Source organism: Drosophila obscura, unplaced genomic scaffold, assembly GCF_018151105.1.
Source record: "Drosophila obscura isolate BZ-5 IFL unplaced genomic scaffold, ASM1815110v1 contig_208, whole genome shotgun sequence".
In the NCBI taxonomy this organism is placed as follows: Eukaryota; Metazoa; Arthropoda; class Insecta; order Diptera; family Drosophilidae; genus Drosophila; species Drosophila obscura.
In genome coordinates this window covers 42,577-63,551 of record NW_024542799.1, presented here as the reverse complement: position 1 = coordinate 63,551, position 20,975 = coordinate 42,577, and the positions used below count along the sequence as shown (strand labels likewise).

Genomic DNA, 20,975 nt, shown 5'->3' with positions numbered 1-20,975 from the left:
TAAAATGGAGCAGTACTAATCGTAGCATGTCCCATGTGAGTACAGAGATCTACCACAAAATGCATGATCTAATAATAATCTTACATTTATCCCATGGCAACCCGCCACTCCGTTGTGGGTGTTTAGTATTCCAAATTCATTTTATATCTCATTGTCGGAGCACTCACTCTCGACTGTGGGCGTTCTTAAATCTTGTTTATTTGAAGTCAACATTTTACAATATACATACATACATATACATACATATATACGAGTATATCAATCAATATACAAGCAATCCGTTTAGGCATGTACAAATAGTTAGGCATAAGAAACGCGCATCAAGGGGTTGAGAGAGCAGCGCAAGCAGTTCAATAAAATACGAAACGCCTATCACATGAGCACAGGGATCAGGATCAGGTATCAGGTATCAGGTAATAGGTATCAATGGATATAGGATATAGGTACACATATATAGATTATAGAGAGAGAAGAATGGCAATAAATGGCGGGCCGTGTGTGACATCGTGGCTGTGTTTTGTGGGGTGTATCGTTATCGTTATCGTTGTCGAGTTTTACATAAATACGTTTAATGTTTAATGAGAAGAAGATTGATTTTGAGGCTATTTACAGTTGCTGAACGAACCAAAACAATATTGTGACTGTGTGGTAGAGCTGCGAACGGTAGAGAATTAGCTGGGTAATGCCGTGGGGGGAAGAACTTGCCTTGGGCTAACCTCACGACTTTTCTGCCGTCTGACGCTTGGCCACAATTTTGCCCTGATCGCGACTGTTGATGACCTCGGCATGGAAGCCCGTCTCCCAGTCGGCATAGTACTTGACTGTGCGCACATTGCCATCGGGCTCCACCAGTGAGTATTCGCCCTTGACTACATCCCCATCCCGCTCCTCGCGCTGATGCTTATTGTCGCCCGTATGCGGATCATTTACGGCATACTCAAAGGCATACCGAGGATGTGCATCCTGGAAGGCGAAATGACAGAGAGATAACATAGGTGAGTCAGCTTCACAATGGGTGCTTCGTTTGACTTACAAAATGTTCCAGATGCTTCTCCGGCACCACCTTGAGCAGGGCTGGCTGGGCCACGGGCGCCGACTTCAGGTAGGCGGTGGCTGGCAGTGGGGCATGAGCACTCAACGCGGGCACACTCGGTGCATAGCGATAGAAACCGGCGCCCAAGGGCCCGATTCCACCCACACCATGGTCATAGCCGCTCAGCGAGGAGTCCAAATGGGCGGATGTGATGGGTGCGTACGACAGACCGCCGTGAGCCAAGCCACCTAGCGACAGACCGCCATGGGAGAGACCACCACCATGGGAGAGAACACCACCATGGGACAGCCCACCACCTTGCGTGAGAAGTCCCTGGTAGTTGAGGGCCGGAGAGATGCCTCCGTGACCCAGGGAGATGGCGCCATAGTAGCTGCCATCGTGACCCGAGCCGAGACCCAATTTGCCTGGAAAGGAGTGTGAATGTTAGTGAGGCATCTCACCAGCCGATCGATCCACTTACCCGCACTTATGCCGTAGGCTGTGCTGCTGGCCAGCTTTCCACCGAGAGCGTAGGCCGGGCCAGAGGTTAACTTGGTCAAGGGAGCACCCAGAAGAGCAGCGCCTGCGGGCTTGGACACATACCGAGTGGACACTGCGCCATGTCCGCTGGCAGAGTAGCCAATACCCAAGCCCAGGCCATGGGGAGAGCCAACCTTGACCAGTGCCGGGCCCGTGGAGATGTGGCTCACAGCTGGCGCGGCATAGCTGGCCACCTTGGCCAGGGCAGGAGCAGCCACAAGCGCAGGCTTTGACACGTACTGATGGGAGACGGCGCCGCCTCCATAGCCGCTGCCTCCATGACCACCGCCATAGCCAGTGGCCACTTTCGTTAGGACAGGAGCTGGCGAGTAAGTGGCTATGGCCGGGGCTGCATAGGCTGCAACCTTTGCTAGGGCAGGACCTGCTGAGATGGCTGCCAGTGCGGGCTTGGACACGTACTGATGGGAGACGGCACCCGAGCCGCTGCCTCCATAGCTTCCGCCGTGACCTGAGGAATAGCTGGAAACCGCAGCAACTGAAGCAGCAGGCAGATACGTCTTGGTCAGGGCTGGCACAGCGATGGCCGGAGCAGCCGGAAGATAAGTCTTGGACAGGGCTGGAGCATAGCTGGCTCCGTGGCCACTGCTGCCGTAGCTGGTGGAAATCTTTGTGAGGCCGGGAGCCGAGGAGTATGTGGAAAGGGTTGGAGCTGCGTAGGACGCTACCTTGGCAATGGCAGCACCAGAGGAGTATGTGGCCACCGCGGGCTTGGACACATACTGATGGGAAATCGCACCCGAGCCGCTTGCGCCATAGCTTGCACCGTGTCCTCCATAGCCAGTCGACACTTTGGTCACGACCGGACCCGAGGAATAGCTGGTAACAGCCGGAACAGCGTAGGCCACCTTGGAAAGGGCAGGAGCCACAGAGTACGCTGGAGCAGCATAGGAGGCTACCTTGGCAATGGCAGGACCCGCGGAGTAGGTGGCCACCGCTGGCTTGGACACGTACTGATGGGAGACGGCGCCCGATCCGCTGCCTCCATAGCTGGTCGACGATAGCTTGGTGATGGCGGGGCCCGAGGAGTACGTGGAGAGTGCCGGAGCAGCGTAGGAGGCTACCTTTGCAATGGCAGGAGCTGCGGAGTAGGTGGCCACCGCTGGCTTCGACACGTACTGATGCGACACAGCACCCGATGCAGATCCTCCATAGCTGCCGACGATCTTTGTGACTGCCGGAGCAGAGACGGAATAGGTGGCAATGGCCGGGGCTGCTGCCGGATAGGCAGCGACAATGGGTTTCGAGATGTACTGGTGGGAAACGTCCGCCGCCTGGCTGTAGGTTGCCACTTTGGAGAGGGCGGGCCCGGAGGAATAGGTTGCAATGGAGGGAGCAGCATATGTGGCCACCTTCGAGACGGCAGGAGCCGCCGAATAGGTGGCAATGGCAGGAGCAGCGTAGGACGCTACCTTGGCAATGGCAGGGCCCGCGGAGTAGGTGGCCACCGCCGGCTTGGACACATACTGATGGGAGACGGCACCCGAGCCGCTTGCTCCGTAGCTTGCACCGTGTCCTCCATAGCCAGTCGACACTTTGGTCACGACCGGACCTGAGGAATAGCTGGTAACAGCCGGAGCAGCGTAGGCCACCTTGGAAAGGGCAGGTGCCACAGAGTACGCTGGAGCAGCATAGGAGGCTACCTTAGCGATGGCAGGACCCGCGGAGTAGGTGGCCACCGCTGGCTTGGACACATACTGGTGGGAGATGGCTCCGTGGCCAGTGCCTCCATAGCTGGTCGCTACCTTGGAGAGACTGGGAGCCGCAGAGTACGTGGAAATGGAGGGAGAGGCGTAGGCTGGCGCAGCCGCGTATTGATGGGAAATGGCACCCGAACCACTTGCTCCGTAGCTGGTCGAGAGCTTGGTGATGGCGGGGCCCGAGGAGTACGTGGATAATGCTGGGGCAGCGTACGTGGCAACCTTGGCGATGGCAGGAGCTGCGGAGTAGGTGGCCACCGCTGGCTTCGACACGTACTGATGCGAAACAGCACCGGATGCAGATCCTCCGTAGCTACCGACGATCTTTGTGACTGCCGGAGCGGAGGAGGAATAGGTGGCAATGGCTGGCGCCGCCGCGGGATAGGCGGCAATGATGGGCTTGGAGATGAACTGGTGGGAAACATCCGCCGCCTGGCTGTACTTGGTGAGGGCTGGCGCATAGCTGGCGGAGTAGCCCGTGCCGTGCGATGACAGCAGGGATGAGGTGGTGGCCAGCTTAACAGCCGGAGCGACGTAGGCAGAGACCTTGGCTACTGCCGGGGCCGCGTACGAGACGGAGGGCGAGTAGGTGGCAATCTTGGAGAGGCCCGGAGAGAGCTGGCCGTAGCTGTAGCCGGGCGAGCTGTAGGTCTCCACTTTGGAGTAGCCCGGACTGGCCTTCGAGTAGGTGTATCCGGGCGAGCTGTACGACTCCACCTTGGTGGTCACCTGCGGTGCATAGTAGGGCACACTGGACGGGCCCGGAGCGGGGGACGAGTAGGTGGCCACCTTCGAGATGCCGGGCGTCGCCGAGCTGTAGCTGTATCCGGGCGAGGTGTACGTGGCGACCTTGGTCAGGCCCGGCGATGGCGGCAGGTAGCCATTGTCCAGCCTGGGTGCCGTCAGCAGTGTCTTGGTCAGTGCCGGAGACACCAGATTCTTGATCTCGATGCCCGACGGCACCACAGTCGCAAACTGGGCCGCCGGTGACTTTTCCGCATAGGTGATACCTGCTCCTCCGTACTGCGCCGCTGGCGAGAACAGCGTTTTCTGCACCGGAGCTATGTACTTGTCAATCTGGGTGAGGCCGCCATGCGACAGGCCCACAAGTCCCGCGCTGGACTCGTAGGAGGACCCCGAGCTGCCTACGGATGTGTGCAGGAACTTTCCGTTCTCGGAGTACGTGGAAATCGCCGGCGACTGGCTGTACTTGGTCACGCCCGGCGATATGGAGAACTTCACCTCGGCTGGCGGTGGATAGGCATAGCCGGAGGTGCCAGCATGCACGCAGGGCGGCAGCGGAGCTGCCAGTGTGGGGGAGGGCAGGGCTGAGGGCTCGGCCAGCACGAAGCCGAGTAAGCCCAGCAGCGCTATCAGATGGAACTGCAAAGCGAGGGAAAGAAAGTGGGTGCAAGAATGTTAGAATATTCTACGATTTCAATGGGGTTCAATTAATTCTTCATACAAAATATTTTTAAATCTTTCAAGGACTTCCAATGGTCAAATATAAAAGGAAGGATGTGAACTGCCTCTGCATGTCCTTATTTATCAGGATTATGTTCAAAAATCAATTAATTTGCATATTTTTCAATTAGTCCAAGGATCTTCAAAACAAACATCAAAAATATTATTCTTGCATTATTTGTATTATTTTTAAATTGCAGTCAATTATAACATATCTAATAGTATACATATTTAATATATATTAAATATATATATAGTATATATATTAAATAAATATATTAAATATTATTAAATATAAATTAAATATGTGTATAGTTGCAGTTTAGTCTGTTAAAAATGCAAAAAAATTTGCATTCCCAGCTTTCAAAAATATAATCACAATATCCTTTCCAAATTTACTTTGATTTAAGTTTACAGTTTTTCATTCCAGCACATAAATGCATTAGTCATTTCTCAGTTCAGTTCATCATACTTTGTGTTCGATCATGGACCCACCTTCATATTTCCACTAACGAATTTCGTTGGCTCTGGACTATCGAAGAAGAAACTTTATGGATCCTTTCTGTCAATGACACAACATTTGCACTTTTCAAAAAAGAAATCACAAGCTTGCAATCCTTTCAGTTATCCTTTTGTCACAAACACACACGAGGGGGGCAAGACTCTATGGGAATGGAGAACACACGCCACGGATTCGTTGTAGACCCGCGACACGAAACGGACTGATACGCAACGGAACGCTCGGTACGCTCGGAACGATTCGGGGATGTAGAGCAAGGCAGCGCGGCCGACTGGACTGGACTGTTGGCCAGCCCGGCCCTATAATCGCTTATATACGTTCGGTCAGTTGGCCAATACTCGCACAAAAAGCTCGCACGCATGCGCCGCAGCCACGCACCAGTTTGGCGACAAAGCGACACAAACCAACAAAAACAAAACTATATTTATAGCAAAAAAAAAGCAAAATAACAAAAAAAAAAAATAGATCTAGCAGCAAGGAAAGAGTCGAATCGAATCGGATCGTATCGGATCGGGCCAGGCCAGGCCAAGTCGGGTGCACTGCAACTTTGGCCCGTGCAGATGAAGAATTGATGACTGCCGCTCTCGTTTGGAGGCAGCTTTGTCTCGGGGTTCTCTCGCAAAACTGCCAGTGCAACCGCACAACTGAAAACTGCAACCTGCCTGGCCAATTGTTGGGCCCGGCCCCACCTTCGCTCGGTCGCCCAGTACAGCACAGCCTCCTCACACACAGAGTTGGTAACATTTTATTAGATCATACTCTCGTCAAACGCCTCGGCTGAAACAAATCAAACAACAGCAAAAAAACACAAACACACACACACTCAGAGCCGCTCAGAAAACGCGCGTGGTGCATTGTTGGCCAAAGCTGCATTTATTTTTTGATTTTTATACATTGATTTTTTGGTTCATTTTTGTTTGCATACTCGTATGCTTTTAAAGCGACTTAATTTGATTTAGATTTTAATCGCGGCCATTGCGTGTAGCTCTGGGCAAAAATAAATGCATACGCAATTTGCTAGACCCCCAGTCCTGCCAAATGAAAATCGCAAAAAATGCACACACAACACACACGACACACACAAAAATAGAGAGCAGTGAATAAGTAGTTCGTATATCTGAGAAATAAAACAAGAATTGTGGTATTAATGTCGCTATCAATAAATTTTCTTGGCCTGTGGAGTGGATGGAGTGCAATCATGCGTGTGTCTGTCTCTTGGTCTGAGATTGTGCCTTGGGCCTTGGCTGTGCATTAGTTGGCTTGGCTCTAAGGCGCATTGCCACATAATATGTTACAATATACAACAAATAGAATAGCTGGGAGATATGGCCAAAGTGTTGACTTGTCGGCAATTAGGGTCACTATGGCGCCCAGTGTCACCTTTTGCGAGTGCCTAATGGCTTGTATCTGTTCACTGGACATTTCGATCTTGAAGGGTATTAATGTGGCATGGAATTGCTGTATGCAGTGTTTCATGGGAAGCAAATATGTTTTCATACGAGAACATTTAACTGGTAGAACTACATTTAAATCGACTGAAGCGCTCCCTCGCTCTCCCTCTTCATTATTCTTTCAAAAAATCAATCCTTAGGCCAGAAAGCAATTGAAATCCAGTGATTGCATATTTCATCTTCCTTCTGCCATCTTATATAACAAGAAACAAACCGAAACTGTGCCACTTCTTGCACGGATTTGCCTTTTGGCCAAGACAAGACAAGACAAGCCATCGGCATCGCCCACCAGCGACCATAGACAGCATAAATTTCCCATGAGGTGCGGAAAATGCTTTTCCACTCATAAGCGCAGGCCATAAGCTACCTAAAGTCATAATTTTAAGCTCCAGTTTCAGTTTCAGCTTCAGCTCTCGATAATCCTGTAGCGGCTACTGCTACTGCCATGTGAATGCCCCGCTGGCAAACACGCATACGCCATGTTGTGCACACACACCCAGGCCCCGAGCCCAGGCCCAGTCCAGCCCCAGCCCCAGTCCCAGCCCCAGTCCCAGCCCCAGTCCAGCCCCAACGGCCTTTCTCAAAATATTGTACCGACTATTTACACGCAATATTCGCAGCAATATTTGCACTCTAACTAAACTGGTTTTAGTTTTTTATAATACTCCCGTCATGCGTGTAGAATTCTTAGTCCAGATTTGAGTATACAGATTCGAGAGCAAGAAACATAAAATCAGCAATTTTATAAATATGTTTGGCAAATTTTGAAATGTTTACGCAGCGGCTGTGTACAACACGATTTGGTGTTGGCTTTTGGGCCGGACCATTTGCGATATTGAATGAACGACAAACCATCTAGATATAGGATTCGCTGATATACTAGTATAAAGTTATATGTAAATGATCCGGCGTACGGCTCTGGCTCCGGCTGCGGCTCGGGCGAAAATCAAGATTTTTCAATTAAAAACCAAAAGGAGGAGGAGAAGGAGTGTCGGGGCGATGTTTGGGCGATGGATTTCGTCATGATGTTAAGTAGGCATGGTCGTGAGCCAGCGCCATGGCCAGCTGTAGATCTGTGGCTGCTCTCTCGTTCCACCAATATCTTACGCAACCCCTTAGCAGTCGCAGTCGAAGTCGAAGTTGCAGTTGACGATGGAGTGCTGTGCTGTGCTATGCGTGTGTGTGACAAATGCGTGGCCTAAACTAAAGTAAACTCGTCCAGCAATGCCTCTGAAGTAGGTTAAAATTGCAGCGCAGCTGACTGGTCACTCGATTTTCGGCTGTGCCTTTGCATTTGCAAATGTTGAAAAATTAAAATTCAATCAAATTGCGAAAACTGTTGCAAGCAAGAGAGCTGAAAAGAAACACAGCATACAGAAAAAGAAAAGCTGCGACCGACAGCCCCAAAACATGTTTCATGTTCAATTAACAGCAGCCAGCGGCAGTTCACTGGAAAAACTATGAAGAAAATCTATTGGGGGCTCATGAAGGAGTAGGAGAGAACAGCCTTTCACTCTCTCACTCACATTTTCCGATGCTCCGATATCAATCGCCGCATGCAACCACTGTCCGGTGGACCTAATTGCTTCACAAGGTTTATCTATTGGCACTAGCTCTCGATCTGGATCGGCATTCTTTTCCAATTGCACTTTGGAGGCGATTGCGTGTCTTGGTTTTTTGGCTTTTGGTTTTTCTTCTATTTTTCTATGATTTTTCTTGTATTTTTTATGCTGCGTCTGGGCTTCTAATTGAAATGTCAACGCGTGTGCTGCTCAATCAATTTTCCAGCCAAGCGTTTATGGCCGGATTTATTTTGGATACAGCTTCGCCTAGATTTCACATCTGACTATACGGAGTCCAAAGGAGTCGCTTGGGCTTTGGTATGTGTTTTTTCTTATGGTTTTTAATTGATTTACCCGGCATGCGGTGTCAGAGCCACAAGTCAGGGACAATGTGGCAGCGATGGCAGCTTGAGAGGTGCCACCAAACATGTGGCAGACCTCAGACTCTGCAGACAGCTAATTAAATGCGGTCACAGCGATTGAGGGACGATGACAGCTAAGGTGGATACGATACAACGATGCCAACTGGGCCCAGCCGACAAGCTTATTAATTAAATGGAAACATTTGTGTTGGGTGAGTTTTACACTGGAAAGGATTTTCCAATTATTATTATTTATTATTTGTAGTGCATTTTCCGCATACTTCTCAATCATAGTCGTAAAAGGAACATTTGGTTTTTAGATCACTTTGAGAGTATTTTTGTATGTTTAATTCATTGAATTTACCTACATTGAAAATTTTAGAGTAGCAGCTACCAATATTTTTGCATTTCCATTCTCTTAAAAAACACCAGAAAAATGTCTTCGTCCGAGGATCGTTATCGTGAGAGCCGCAATCGTTGCTTTGCGGATGCCATTGTTAAGACAGCTGGCGGCATTGTGATGGGTGCCACAGTCGCCCTGTTGTTCCTGCGTCGTCGTCGCTGGCCGGTCTGGATTGGTGCAGGATTTGGCATTGGACTGGCCTATCGTAGCTGTGAGAGGAACATGAAGGCGTTGAAGTGAAGAATGCAGCCAAGTCCTTGCAGCGTTTACTGCTGGGAAAGCAATTCGAAAAGGTGTCAAGGAAGTACATTTTGTTGTTTATTTTTAGTATTTCCTACGAACTCTTAATGCTAACCTCGCAACATACTTTCAGTTAGTCTCGAGTGCCATAAACATTTGTCATAATTAACACAGATTAGGCATTCGTTTCGGCATTCTTAATTCTCAATGAGTGCTCTGCTGCACTTGCTCCCACCTGCGGATAGTCGCCAGATAGTCGTCGCAGTCAAAGCGGCTAATCCAATTTAGCTAATCTCTGCCATAACTAGTTCGACCAGAGATTGAGTATTCTAATTACTGGGGGCACTTGCACTCGCACTCGTACTGGTGCCTACTTTTTTGTCAACGCAAACATTTTGTATGTTTTGCGTATGGCATTGACTTGGATTTGGATATTTTCTTGCAATTTTGTTGCATAAATTGCAGTCTTGGCTTGACATGGACTCTGACTGTGTTGTGTGTTGCTCCATCGAGTGCGTTTCAGGGAGCAAAGTGTCAAATGAAGAGGGAGAAATACAAAAAAAAATTGATTGCTTATATGCAAATTGCTCCCACTTGGCCGTTCGTTGCATTCTAGGCGAACCAGTTTCTCAGACTCTGAATGTGAATCCAATAAAAACCAAACTGATTCCAAATTGATGCTCATAGACGGCAGCGATCAGCGATCAGCGATTTTATGGTATGGCGTGAGAAATGTCTGACAATCGCTAGAGCTAGAGTGCAGAAAAAGTTCTCTCTAACAGAGTGCATCGGTGTGCAGAGGCGTTGGCAACGCAAACGCTCCCAATTAAATAATTTACAATCTTCTAGATTAGGCGCCGCCTCCGATAGTCGACATTGAACGTATGTTACATAGTTATGACTCACAGCTGCACTCATATCTGGTTGACTCTTGAGACTTGGATCCGGTTTGCGGCTTACTGCAGTAGCTGGGCCAAGCCAAGCCAAGCAAAGCCACGCCACGCCACGCCAAGCCGTTGCCGATCCGATCCGATTTGAGTGGCAGGCAGTGGAAAAGCTGCCCCGCTGACACGCACACCTTTTAAGGATCCCCGCGCAGAGAACGTTGGCTGAGAGCAATTAGCTGGCTAAACAAATGTGAGACAATTCTCCGAAATGCCTGCATGGCACAGGCATATTGCATTCGGCATAATTCGCTGTCAAATTGTATGCATTTTAAGAGCTACAACTGCACTCTTACATGCCGAAAGGTATTATGCATATGTGGGGAAGTGCCAATGCTATATTAAGTGTGTGAATTGTTTGATATGATCATTATATGAAGTACATAGATTTATGTACATATTATTGATAGATTCTTGTGGATCATTTCGCAGATCCCTGACGTTCTACCGTCTCCTGATTCCCAGCTAGGATAGAGTATTCCCCTCGCTTAATTCGTCGTGTACAGTTTTGGGGCGTTTTTGTGGTTGCGTTGTCGACTTGGAATAATTAATGCGAATTGGTGTTAATTTATGGTTGTCGCTTTCGTTGTTGGATGGCGTTGCCGCCGCATGGCATTATCGGAAAACTCAATTGGAGGTTGGGCCCACTCTGTGAGAGAGAGATCAGAAGTCAGAGATCGCTGGCTTGCTTGTTAGCAATTTCCTGTCAGCCCACGAATTTCTTGCGTATTGTTCAATATAATTGTTTGGCCTGGCTTGGGCCTGACTTCTATGATTTATGATTGGAAATCACCGACAAGTGCAGCTGCGGGAAATCGGGGAGCGTTCATTTTAGGCAACTTCATTTATTTAAACACACAAAAAACTAAACGTAAAAATAAATTAAGTGGAACAAAAAATAAATAAAGAAGGAAACACTACTGCAGACCTCTGCGTTCGCCCCCCTCTACCTACACGCCCCGCAAATCTCGCTGGCTGTTGGCCGCATTGAAGCTGTGCCCGCCCGCATACATGGGCACCATATGCTTCTTGTCCTTCCGCACCATGCTCTGGACCAGGCTGGCCGATGCGACGCCCTGCTCATCATCGTCCTCCTCTGCGAAATCCTCGAACTCATCCTCCAGCAGTTCGGGAAAGAGCACTGGACCCGCCTTCTCCGGCCGCTGGGGACGCTGCTTGGGAGCCAGACCTGCCTGTGGATGGAATGGCCTCAGCTTCTTGGGCTTGCGCTGGAAGTAGCTGGAGTATTCGGGTCGCACGTACGTCTTGGACACGCCCTTGTACTTGTAGTGCTTCAGGCCGGGCGTGGTGTGCACCACCTTCTTCTGGTGGATGTGGTTGGAGATGGGCTCCGGGATGCTCGGGCGCGGCTTTGAGGGCGAGTAGCTGGTGTGCAGTGACTGCTGGGGCACCGATGCCTTGTGAATATAGTTGTGGGGCACCTCCTTGGGCTTGTAGTAGTCGTAGTACGGATGCTGGTGCTGCTGCTGCTGGTGCTGGGGCTGGTGCTGCGGCGGACTGGTGGTGTAGTGTGGACGGTACTCCTTGGGTTCATTGACTATCACCGCCTTCCAATCGCCCTCCTGCACCGCATAGCTGGGCTGCAACTTCTTGGCGTAGTCACTCTCCAGCTTTTGGGCGTACTCATTCTCCAGCTTGTGCGCGGCAGCGATCTCTTTGTAGTAGTTGTCGCGGGCCTGCTGCAATCTGTCGCGGATGCCCGGCTCCAGCTCCATGGGCACCTGCTTGATGCGGGCATGGGGCTTGATCTCCACCAGGCTGGGGATCTTCGGGTGTGAGTGGGTGAGATCTTCAATGGGCCGCTTCTGTTGCTTGATGTCCGAGCTGAGAACGATGTGCTCCTGGTCCTTGCTGTAATGATTGATCTTCGACTGGCTGGTGTCATCGTTCACTTGGTTGCTGCCCTCCGGCGTGTCCTCCGTGATGGGATGCGAATTGGCACCCACCGTTTTGACAATTGCATTGAAGCCCCTCTTGGCATCGGCCGTGTAGTGAACGGTGCGCAAGGAGCCATCCGGCTCGAGGATGCTGTAGTGTCCCTTGACGCCGTCCTGATCGCGTGACTCCCACTGCGACTTTACGTCGCCCGTGTGCAGATCCTTGACCCCATAGCTGAACGCATATCCCGGATGTTCCTGAGGAAGAGAACAAATCAGAGAAATTTCTGATTAGCAATCGTTGCCAAAAAGCGCACCTAAGAAACGCTATAAAGAAACGCGTGCGTCTCGGAAAAAAAAGCTCCCATGGGGCCCAAACCGCACCTCGAAAATTGTACGCACAATTTTTTGTTTTTTTTTTTGTTTGTTGCTAGACCCCAATGGCTGTGTCAAAGTTTTCATGACAAAAAAAGAAAAAATTCCAAACCAAATAAAAAATGAAATGAAACAAATGCAACTTTTTTGTGTCAAGGCAAAAATCGCGCTGTGCACAGTTTGAGAGCCACTGAAGGAGAGGCATTGGGTTGGGTCTCGTCGTTTTGGTAGCTTGGGGGATTGGGTGTTCTTTTGATCTGAAGCCGCCGTTGCAAGGCAAAGAGCGTATTAATTAAGTATTTAGTTGGACCTCAACACTAGTGAGGCTGCGAAAGGGATCTAAAAATATTTGATTTGTTAGAAAAGAACATCAGAAATTGACCATTCGACTGCCAGTGGAATATTTCTGCTGTATGATATGTAAATAAAATTGTAATCATATCGGTACGCTAATTACTGTGTCTAAACGCAAATGGCTTTCAAAGAATCTTAAATGACATTTTAGATTGTTATTTATGGGCAGCTAACCACGCATTAACCCCATAAAGCCAGCAACTAAATAACCGCATAAAAAAATTTACATAAATTCAATTAATATAAAAATGTAGAGCATTCGTTGTCATTTCGGACAAGTCGGCTGTTATGTTTCTCTCCTCCGAGTAGCGAGTGTGTCTCTCTGTGTGTTTTCCCCTTCTTTTTTGGCACCTTTTGGTTTTTAAGGCAAATTGCAAAAGTTTTTCGCATGCTTTGGCGCTGGCTTCAATTAAGCGCAGACGTCCATAAATGGCCACGCACAAAACGCATACAAATGCAGCGATGCAGCGCAGTGGTGGTGGTGGTGCCTGCTGGCTGCTGCTGTTGCTGCTGGCTGCTGCTGCTGCTGGCTGCAGTTGTTGCCTGCCTATCAATTTTAACTCTCTGGCCGCTGTCGCTGTCCGGACAAAACAAATGATTACAAGCGAGTGTAACCTGAGCAGTCAGTCAGCTGTATATACGCTCAGATATATATGTATATATAGTTTTTAATAAGAGTTGCATAAGTCAGAGCAGCGGGGCCACCCAGGAGATCATTGAGAGTAGCCACGCACTGTAGTCCCACTCCCCAGTTGGTGGTCAATTGCCTGGTTTTTTGTGTGCGTTATTTTTGTGGGTGCGTGTGAACTCCAACTCATAAATTTATGAAATATATGTACAAATATATGAGGGTGAACAATTTATGATTTGTACGACTGGGCGTATGCGCAATATCACTCCACAATTACATGCAAATTACGCATACGCAGCGTTGTCAACATTTTGACAACAAATCGCACGACAGATCGTGGGAGCAACAGGTAACAGGCAAATCAACAACAAAAATGTTTGACAATCCCGACAGTTCCAAAGGCGTTTACCCCATCGACGGGACAGACAGACAGCATGGAAAACATTTTAGCATTTTTTGTTTTGTTCGAAAACGAAAACGCACCTTGTCACAGCCTGAAACAGTTACAAAAGAAAAGAATTCAATCTTGCCACGGGGCCTCCTTTCGCTTCGTTGCTGCAACGGAGACGGAGACGTAGAGATCGCGATCGGATCGTAGGTGCAGCAGGCCTTATATGGCGCCCCCGGGCTGTCGAATCCAACGATCGTGTGTGCACGCAAAACGCATTTTCGGCTACCGCCCCACCTGTCCTCTCTGTCCCTCCAAAAAAAAAAAAGACAATGGTCGGGGTCGGAGTCGGAGTCTGCCTGCAGTCGGGGGCCAACAAGTTGATTTATGTGGGCGGCATCGAGAGATATTGAACATTTCGTATACGAGTCCGAGTACCAGTATGAGTACGAGTCGCATGGAACAACATTCACTTTCAATGGCGGAAAATGCGTTTTCCATGATACAAAGATTACCAAAGGTATTTATGGATCGCTTTTGATGTATTAATCGTTCGTTGCCTGACTTTGTTCGTCCGGTCCATTTTCCGATAGATTGATCAAATATTTAATTAACTGTGAGCTGTCATGATTTATTTGATTAAAAAGTCGTTAGGCGATCACTTTGAAAGAGCGGAATGCAGCAAATAGATTAAAATTGATTAATCATAGGCGAAGTATTAAGGAAAGTATGATTTCAAAATACAATTTATGGGAATGGCTAATTTAATAACTTTTTGGGCTTAAAAACTTTTGATTGTACGGTATTTACTGGCAGCACTTGGGTACTTAAGTTAATTCTCTCCTATTTTCTCCTCTTTTATCTAAGCACATTTTCTGACAGTTCAAACGTTTCAAACTATTCATTTTGGTCACTCCTTTTCGCATTTTGAGCCACAGTACCTGTGCATATGAATAGATATTCCTGACACACATTTTCTTTTTAGTATGCTCAGTGGATACACATACATAATATTTCCTTGGGGGCTGCTGTGATGTGCGGTTTACTTACATATTGTGGGGCATACTCCATGGTTTCATCATCGCTGTCGGCGACCACAACAGGTGCCCCGCCCCGGACTGCGTACACGGGTGCGGGACGTGTCCCCAGGCAGGCGAGGGCCAGCAGCAGGAGGAGGGCACGCAGCAGGGGCGGCAAATGGCTTGTTATCTGCAAAAAGGCATTTAAGCGAAATATGAATGCGTTTTTATCAGTCGAGCGCTTAATAAACGGAGCGATAAAACGAGTTAAGCAAACACACCACAAACAGTTAATAAATTGCCTACAAAATTATTACGCGAGCTTGGCCCGGCCAGGCCCAAAAGAAAATCTGCAGGCAAACGGGGAGCAGCAAATGAAAAAAAAGGAGGCACAAAAATTAATTGGACAACGAATGAACGAAGTCCCAGCAGAAACCACATCCCAGAGCATGTCATACAGCGTTGTGACAGTTGTCAAATGGTAATGGCAAAATACACCTTGCTGTCCAAAATTAGGCAGACAGATAGACACCGAGGCACATTTGTACCGCGCATATGACAGCGAATGCCTGTCTGGGACTCGGCGAAAACTTTTTGGAGATTGATGGCTTTGCTTAAGACCAGTAGCCCGGCTCCGCTCTGCTCTGCTCCGTACCGTACCGTTCCGAACTGTCCCTCTTGGCACTGTCCGTCCAGTCTCGATTTCGAGATGGAAACGGGTCTGGCAGGATGGCGACCATTTGCACCGTACAATTCAATTTTCCCAATTGAAATTGCAATTGCCTTGCCGTGCATTTGTTTCTTTTGCAAATTGCAAAATATTTTTTTGGACATTTTCGATTTGATTTGATTTGATTTTCGGTTGCGAGAGCAATCGCAGTCATCGGATCGCCCCAGCCTCGATTGGCGTGTGTCTTGCTTTGCCGTTAAGCGGGAATTGAGATTTTGGCACTGACTAGGTTTAATTAGCACACTGAGAGAGCCCCCAAGACAAGTGCAAGCATAGTTGCCGAGAATGGCATGTCCGGCATTTCGATTGAAATGCGGCTTAACAAATGATTTGGAATTCGTTTAGGCATGGCAAAACGGAAACCATGAAAAAATGAAAATAATTGAGTCGCATATGGAGTCTCCAAGCCAGAGAATATGCTTATGAGGAAAACAATCCTCTAAATGCTGACTGAGTTTTCTTTTATGAAAATAAAAAGTTGAAAATGCTTAAAACATTTCAATTAATTTTCCAAATGGTTCTTTTTGATGTTTCACTTCTGTTCTGGAAAGTAATTTAGTCTGGCGCTAATTTTCTGCTGTCCTAATGGCTTCATCATTGCATTATTGTCTTTAGTTTTATATGGATTTGCATTCGTGGACATTTGCACGACTTTCACTCAAAAGTGAAAGTTTTTGTTTGCTTAACTTTCGCTTAACATTTTGGTTTCTGTCAACAGCAAACGCCACCTTTGCTTTAAAGATTGTTTAACCCACACTTACATAAAGTCTCATTTTATTTAATAATTTCCTTTATTTGTATATTACTTTAGCAAAAAATCACTTGCACAATACACACTGAGCGTTTAATAACGCTGGCAAAACGCGCTGCAGTCGCTCGACTGCTGTGGCTGTGGCTGCTGCTTCTGCTGCTGCTGCTTCTCGTCGTTGTCTCAATGTCAAGGACAAAACCGTAATTAAAGCGTTTGCGCGGCATTGCAAAAGTATTTATAGATGAAGACGAAGTCAGGACCGGCACAAAGCTTCGGTTTCGTTTTCCCGGCGACAAGATTTTCCGGCTTCACCGGTTCCACTTCCAACACTTGCCAACCTGCCAAACAGACGCGCAACCAAACTGCGATGAGCCACAGCCACAGCCGCAGTCGCAGTCGCAACCGAAGCCGCATCCACAGCAGCTGCATCTGCAACTGCATCTGCAGATGGATGCTGCAGTGTGGGTCGGCTTTGTCGCTTCCTAAGCCCAGTCTAATTGACAATTATATGAAGCTCTCAGAGGCTCCTCCGGTGCGGAGGAAACCCGTTTCGCTATCACCACTAGCTCCCTGACTGGCCGCCCGGCTTCCATTTCATTTCATTCCGTGCCACACCAATTTGGCCGTCTCAACTTTTGGTTTCAGCCTCAAGTAAAAGTCGACGTTGCCGTTGCCGTTACCACGTTGTCATCGTCAACGACTCTTCGCTGCAGCTGTCTAATGGCATTATAAAATTTATATCTGCCAGCATTACGTTTCGACTTTACATAAATTAATGGCGATTTGCTCTGCGAATGTGTCTCTGCTCTGCCTGTTAATCCTAGTTATCCGTATTAAAATCAAGTCGCTGCGACTATAACATAGCATTTGATCAATGGTGGTGGGGCTTTGGTTCGGCCATTTGCCAAAGCATGGCGAAATTTTCCCAGGGAGACTAAAACTAAAACATGACTGGATTATTGGCATATCATGGAGAGATTTGCTTCAGATTTTCGTACTTAAAATCAATTTCTGATAGATTCAAGTCAAATGCTTCAGTTTCGAGTGTTTTTCTGGTTATTAAATATTATTTGCTTATATATTTCAATAAAAATACTACATGTGTTTAAACATCTTGTTCTGGGTCAGATAAATACGTTCCATTCACATCAGAGGTCCCGTCCCGGTTCGTCGATCAGTGCAGTTGCTTCACGCTCACATAGCTGCTGGCATGACCGTGTCCGCCGTGTCCATAGCCACCGTATTGTGCCACATCATGGCCGTAGCCGTAGTCCGCTCCATAGATGCCACCGTGTCCGGAGCCCTTCTGGTAGACCTGAGGATGATGGGCGTGGCCCAGCTTCTTGACAACTGCATTGAAGCCGTTGTGATCGTCGGCTGTGTACTCCACCACGCGGGTGGTGCCATCGGCCTCCTTCAAGGAGTAGCTGCCCTTGACCTTGTCGCCATCGCGCGACTCCCACTGGCTCTTCTGGTCGCCAGTATGGGCATCCTTGACCCCGTAGTCAAAGTGATATTTGGGATAGTGATGCGGTTCGTGTTTTTCGTAGCCGGAATAGCCAGGGCTGGGATATCCATGCCCGTAGACACCTCCATACGCACTGATCACGTCGTGATCGTAGCCGTATCCGTGACCCTTATGCACCGGCTCCTCGTGCTTGGTCAGCACACTGTAGCTCGTAGCGTGTCCTCCATATGGAGTTGCCATACTTGCAGCCACAAATAGGCCCAGCACCAGACCACAGCAGAAATATTTCATTTTGATCGTTGTTGTCGAACCTTTGATGAGGTCTGCTGGTTCTTGGTGGGGCCTCTGCTGGTTTTTATAGCCCCATGCTCTAGCCAAAAACCCATAGAAACCCATTGAAACCATCGGGTGGTCATTCTCTTGGCTTAGCCATTCACCATTCGTGTTGGCAAATTTATTAATTACTTTACTAATTCATAATAATTACTATTATTGTTATTGGCTATTGAGCAGTACAGAAAATCTAATAAATTGCATATTAGAGCAGAGCCGTTACAAATAAATTTGGTTGAAAAGAACTGTAAACAATGAATGTGATGTCTGTATAGTTCGTTGCTGCTGCATTCGTTTTTGGGTTGGTAGTAATTGAGGTAATAAAGCCCCAAACAGAAAAGTATTATATTAGATATTCAGAAATATTTAAGCTACAAATTGATGGTTTTCCGATGGTAACAAAAACCAGACCAAGATTTGCTATAGAAACAGTCGTTCTTGAGGCAATTATAATATGATTTTAATAGTTTAATCCCTTCTATATTTGATTTAAGATCAGTTCTTGTAGATGCCCTTTATCTGACACCGAGTATACTGAATACAATATTAATTATCCTCATGGCTATAATATTGTAATATTCGTTACACAATTCTGTGCAATATTTGAACCTTTTTACCCACGCCAAAATGGCATTCTAGAAGTTCTAAGAAAACGAACCAACATTTCCAAAATTTGTAACAATGACCCTCGCATAGTCATTGTTAATTATAAATATTTGGAAAATATTAGCCACCATTTACTGCGTTAACACCAATTCGGAAGCATTGGACCCCCCAGACCGATCCACTGACTGCTCCACTCGATTGTCGGCCAGTCCACCCTTCTCTGCCGCACTCCCTGCCTCCTCCCCCACCCGGTCGGTTGGCTGTCTCAAGGTCACGCGGAGTGAAGTCGATGGGGCAGGCAGGCAGCAACCAAAGAAACGCAGCGAGGCGAGGCGAGGCGAGGCGAGGCTTACTACTAATTTGAAAGCGGGCCACACTTGTTGATTGATTTCTAAGCAACAAAAACAATCATTGCGTTTTTTCTCATAGTTGGGCGATGTTCACGCCCCGTTTATGGCTTTTGTTGCTGTTGTTGCTGGCTGAGTGAGCCACAATTAATTTGCCAATCGCCCGGATTATGAATACGAATGAGGAAAAATGAAAATTTGCACAAATATTTGAGGCATTTTTCGAAGCATTTTTTTTGGGGCTCTTACTTTTTTTTCTAGCCTATTTAGCCTCGAGAGTAAAATGTAATTAATGGACTGATAGAATGGGCCAAACTAGGTATAAAAGCATTGGGCAGTGTATGTTGGGCATCACAGTTCCAATTGCAATCTGGGCCAAGCAAGTCAGTCAATCCGTCAATCAGTCGAAATAAATCATCGAAAATGGCCCAAAAGCTAACGATCCTCTGCTGTGCCCTGCTGGGAGTAGCCGCTGCCAGCTACATTCCCCATGGCGGCTATGAGCATGGACATGCAGTCGGCTTCAGCATTCAGACGCACCATGAGGCGCCCAAGAAGTGGCACGATCATCAGGAGCAGCATCAATGGGCGGCGGCACCTCAGCACAGCCACCACTGGGAGGCAGCTCCTCAGCAGCTGCACCACCAATGGGCAGTTCCACAGGAGCACCACAAGTGGACATCTCACCACGACGAGCCGAAGCATCACCCAAAATACCAGTTCGATTATGGAGTCAAGGACACAAAGACCGGAGATATCAAGCAGCAGTGGGAGACCCGGGATGGTGATAAGGTCAAGGGAGGCTACACCATGAAGGAAGCCGATGGCCGCACCCGCGTCGTCGAGTACACGGCCGATGCCCACAACGGATTCCAGGCCACAGTCAAGCACCTCGGACATGCCGACCATTTCGAGCACAAGCAGCAGGATCATGGCTACTCTCACGGACATGAACATGCCACCAGCTATGTGGATGTCAAGCAGGATACCGGCAGCAAGTGGGTGGACAAGAGCAGCAAGTGGTGGTAACAGAACTGACTGAAGAAATTGAAAGAACTGATGATTCCGACTAACAAATTAATGTAAATACTGACAAAATTATGAACTTTAGTTAAATAAATCGAAGCAAAGTGCAAGAAAGTGCGATAAAAATATGAGAATGTTGGTTTTGCCTCATCTAAAGACTTTATTTTTTGAATTTGGCGCGCATTTGCGCATAAATGTAATAAAAATGTAAGTGTAGAAATTACACAGAAACAGTGGCGCCGGGCAGCGCTCAATTTTGGAACTATCATATTTTACATACACTTGAACCGCTTGTTTGCACTCAGACGCTTAAGCAGTATATGTTAAAGCAGTCCAAGCAGTTTAACATTTGAAATTTTGTTTTTTTACGACAAAAACGCTTAGAGCCGGTGATGTGTGCGGATTTCCTCTTCTTTGGGAACCTGGGAGTGCAGGAAACTTTCTCAGTACTTGTATCACGTATTAACAATGCTTATAAGTGGCTCAGTACAGTCTGTTTATATACCTATCGAGGAGTAATTGATTTCTCTGTTGGTCTCACTTTTGATTTTTGTTGAGACCGAAATTTTTAAATTCTTTAAATTACCGGAAAATAAACTCCAACCAACCCCCTTATAATTTGGACTCCCAGTTGACAGTATTCCCCACACACATTGATGCAATGCTGCCATGAAAACCAAAGAATCTGGCGCTCGTCATATAAATTCATCAATTAAACATTAATTTATGCTGTGAGGCAAAGTTTTGCGGTCACATAAATCTGCGAGTGTTGTTTGTGCCCGACCCAAGCCGCAACGATTGCTGATGCTGAC

General features: G+C 47.7%; 5 protein-coding genes across 8 annotated transcripts; 2 read left to right on the top strand and 3 right to left on the bottom strand.

Moving 5' to 3' along the window:
* Window positions 1–140: 140 nt before the first annotated feature.
* Window positions 141–5,887, bottom strand: LOC111080202 (mucin-12). Of its 4 annotated transcripts, none has more exons than XM_041594139.1 (6): window positions 5,251–5,886; window positions 3,546–4,674; window positions 1,515–3,266; window positions 1,034–1,458; window positions 717–963; window positions 141–654 (listed from the first exon to the last, which is right to left on the bottom strand). In XM_041594139.1, exons 1-5 carry the CDS (start codon window positions 5,254–5,256, stop codon window positions 718–720), a joined length of 3,558 nt encoding a protein of 1,185 aa, XP_041450073.1. In that variant the 5' UTR covers window positions 5,257–5,886; the 3' UTR covers window positions 141–654; window position 717. The 4 variants fall into 4 exon arrangements, with proteins under 4 accessions (XP_041450073.1, XP_041450072.1, XP_022231375.2 ...); XM_041594138.1 differs by having other exon boundaries at window positions 1,515–3,279; window positions 3,559–4,674; XM_022375683.2 differs by having other exon boundaries at window positions 706–963; window positions 1,515–4,674; window positions 5,251–5,887.
* Window positions 5,888–8,963: 3,076 nt separating this feature from the next.
* LOC111080198 (MICOS complex subunit Mic10-like) lies at window positions 8,964–9,464 on the top strand. Its single transcript, XM_022375676.2, has one exon. The coding sequence runs from the start codon at window positions 9,087–9,089 to the stop codon at window positions 9,291–9,293; it is 207 nt and encodes a 68-aa protein (XP_022231368.1). The 5' UTR covers window positions 8,964–9,086; the 3' UTR covers window positions 9,294–9,464.
* Window positions 9,465–11,062: 1,598 nt separating this feature from the next.
* On the bottom strand, window positions 11,063–16,498 carry LOC111080196. Its single transcript, XM_022375675.2, has 3 exons — window positions 16,394–16,498; window positions 14,934–15,092; window positions 11,063–12,393 (listed from the first exon to the last, which is right to left on the bottom strand). Exons 1-3 carry the CDS (start codon window positions 16,403–16,405, stop codon window positions 11,188–11,190), a joined length of 1,377 nt encoding a protein of 458 aa, XP_022231367.2. The 5' UTR covers window positions 16,406–16,498; the 3' UTR covers window positions 11,063–11,187.
* A 943-nt stretch (window positions 16,499–17,441) lies between these two features.
* Window positions 17,442–18,163, bottom strand: LOC111080194 (adult-specific cuticular protein ACP-20). The gene has a single exon (XM_022375673.2). It carries the CDS (start codon window positions 18,140–18,142, stop codon window positions 17,558–17,560), a length of 585 nt encoding a protein of 194 aa, XP_022231365.2. The 5' UTR covers window positions 18,143–18,163; the 3' UTR covers window positions 17,442–17,557.
* A 1,397-nt stretch (window positions 18,164–19,560) lies between these two features.
* On the top strand, window positions 19,561–20,201 carry LOC111081790. Its single transcript, XM_022377931.2, has one exon. The coding sequence runs from the start codon at window positions 19,561–19,563 to the stop codon at window positions 20,164–20,166; it is 606 nt and encodes a 201-aa protein (XP_022233623.1). The 3' UTR covers window positions 20,167–20,201.
* The last annotated feature ends 774 nt before the right edge of the window (window positions 20,202–20,975 follow it).

Coding starts and splice junctions, on each gene's coding strand:
- LOC111080202 (XM_022375683.2), bottom strand. Junction 1,459..1,514: donor AGCCTACGGCATAAGTGCGG/GTAAGTGGATCG, acceptor ACTCCTTTCCAG/GCAAATTGGGTCTCGGCTCG. Junction 964..1,033: donor AGAAGCATCTGGAACATTTT/GTAAGTCAAACG, acceptor TTCGCCTTCCAG/GATGCACATCCTCGGTATGC.
- LOC111080198 (XM_022375676.2), top strand. CDS start 9,087: ATGTCTTCGTCCGAGGATCGTTATCGTGAGAGCCGCAATCGTTGCTTT.
- LOC111080196 (XM_022375675.2), bottom strand. Junction 12,394..14,933: donor TGGAGTATGCCCCACAATAT/GTAAGTAAACCG, acceptor TCTCTTCCTCAG/GAACATCCGGGATATGCGTT.
- LOC111080194 (XM_022375673.2), bottom strand. CDS start 18,142: ATGAAATATTTCTGCTGTGGTCTGGTGCTGGGCCTATTTGTGGCTGCA.
- LOC111081790 (XM_022377931.2), top strand. CDS start 19,561: ATGGCCCAAAAGCTAACGATCCTCTGCTGTGCCCTGCTGGGAGTAGCC.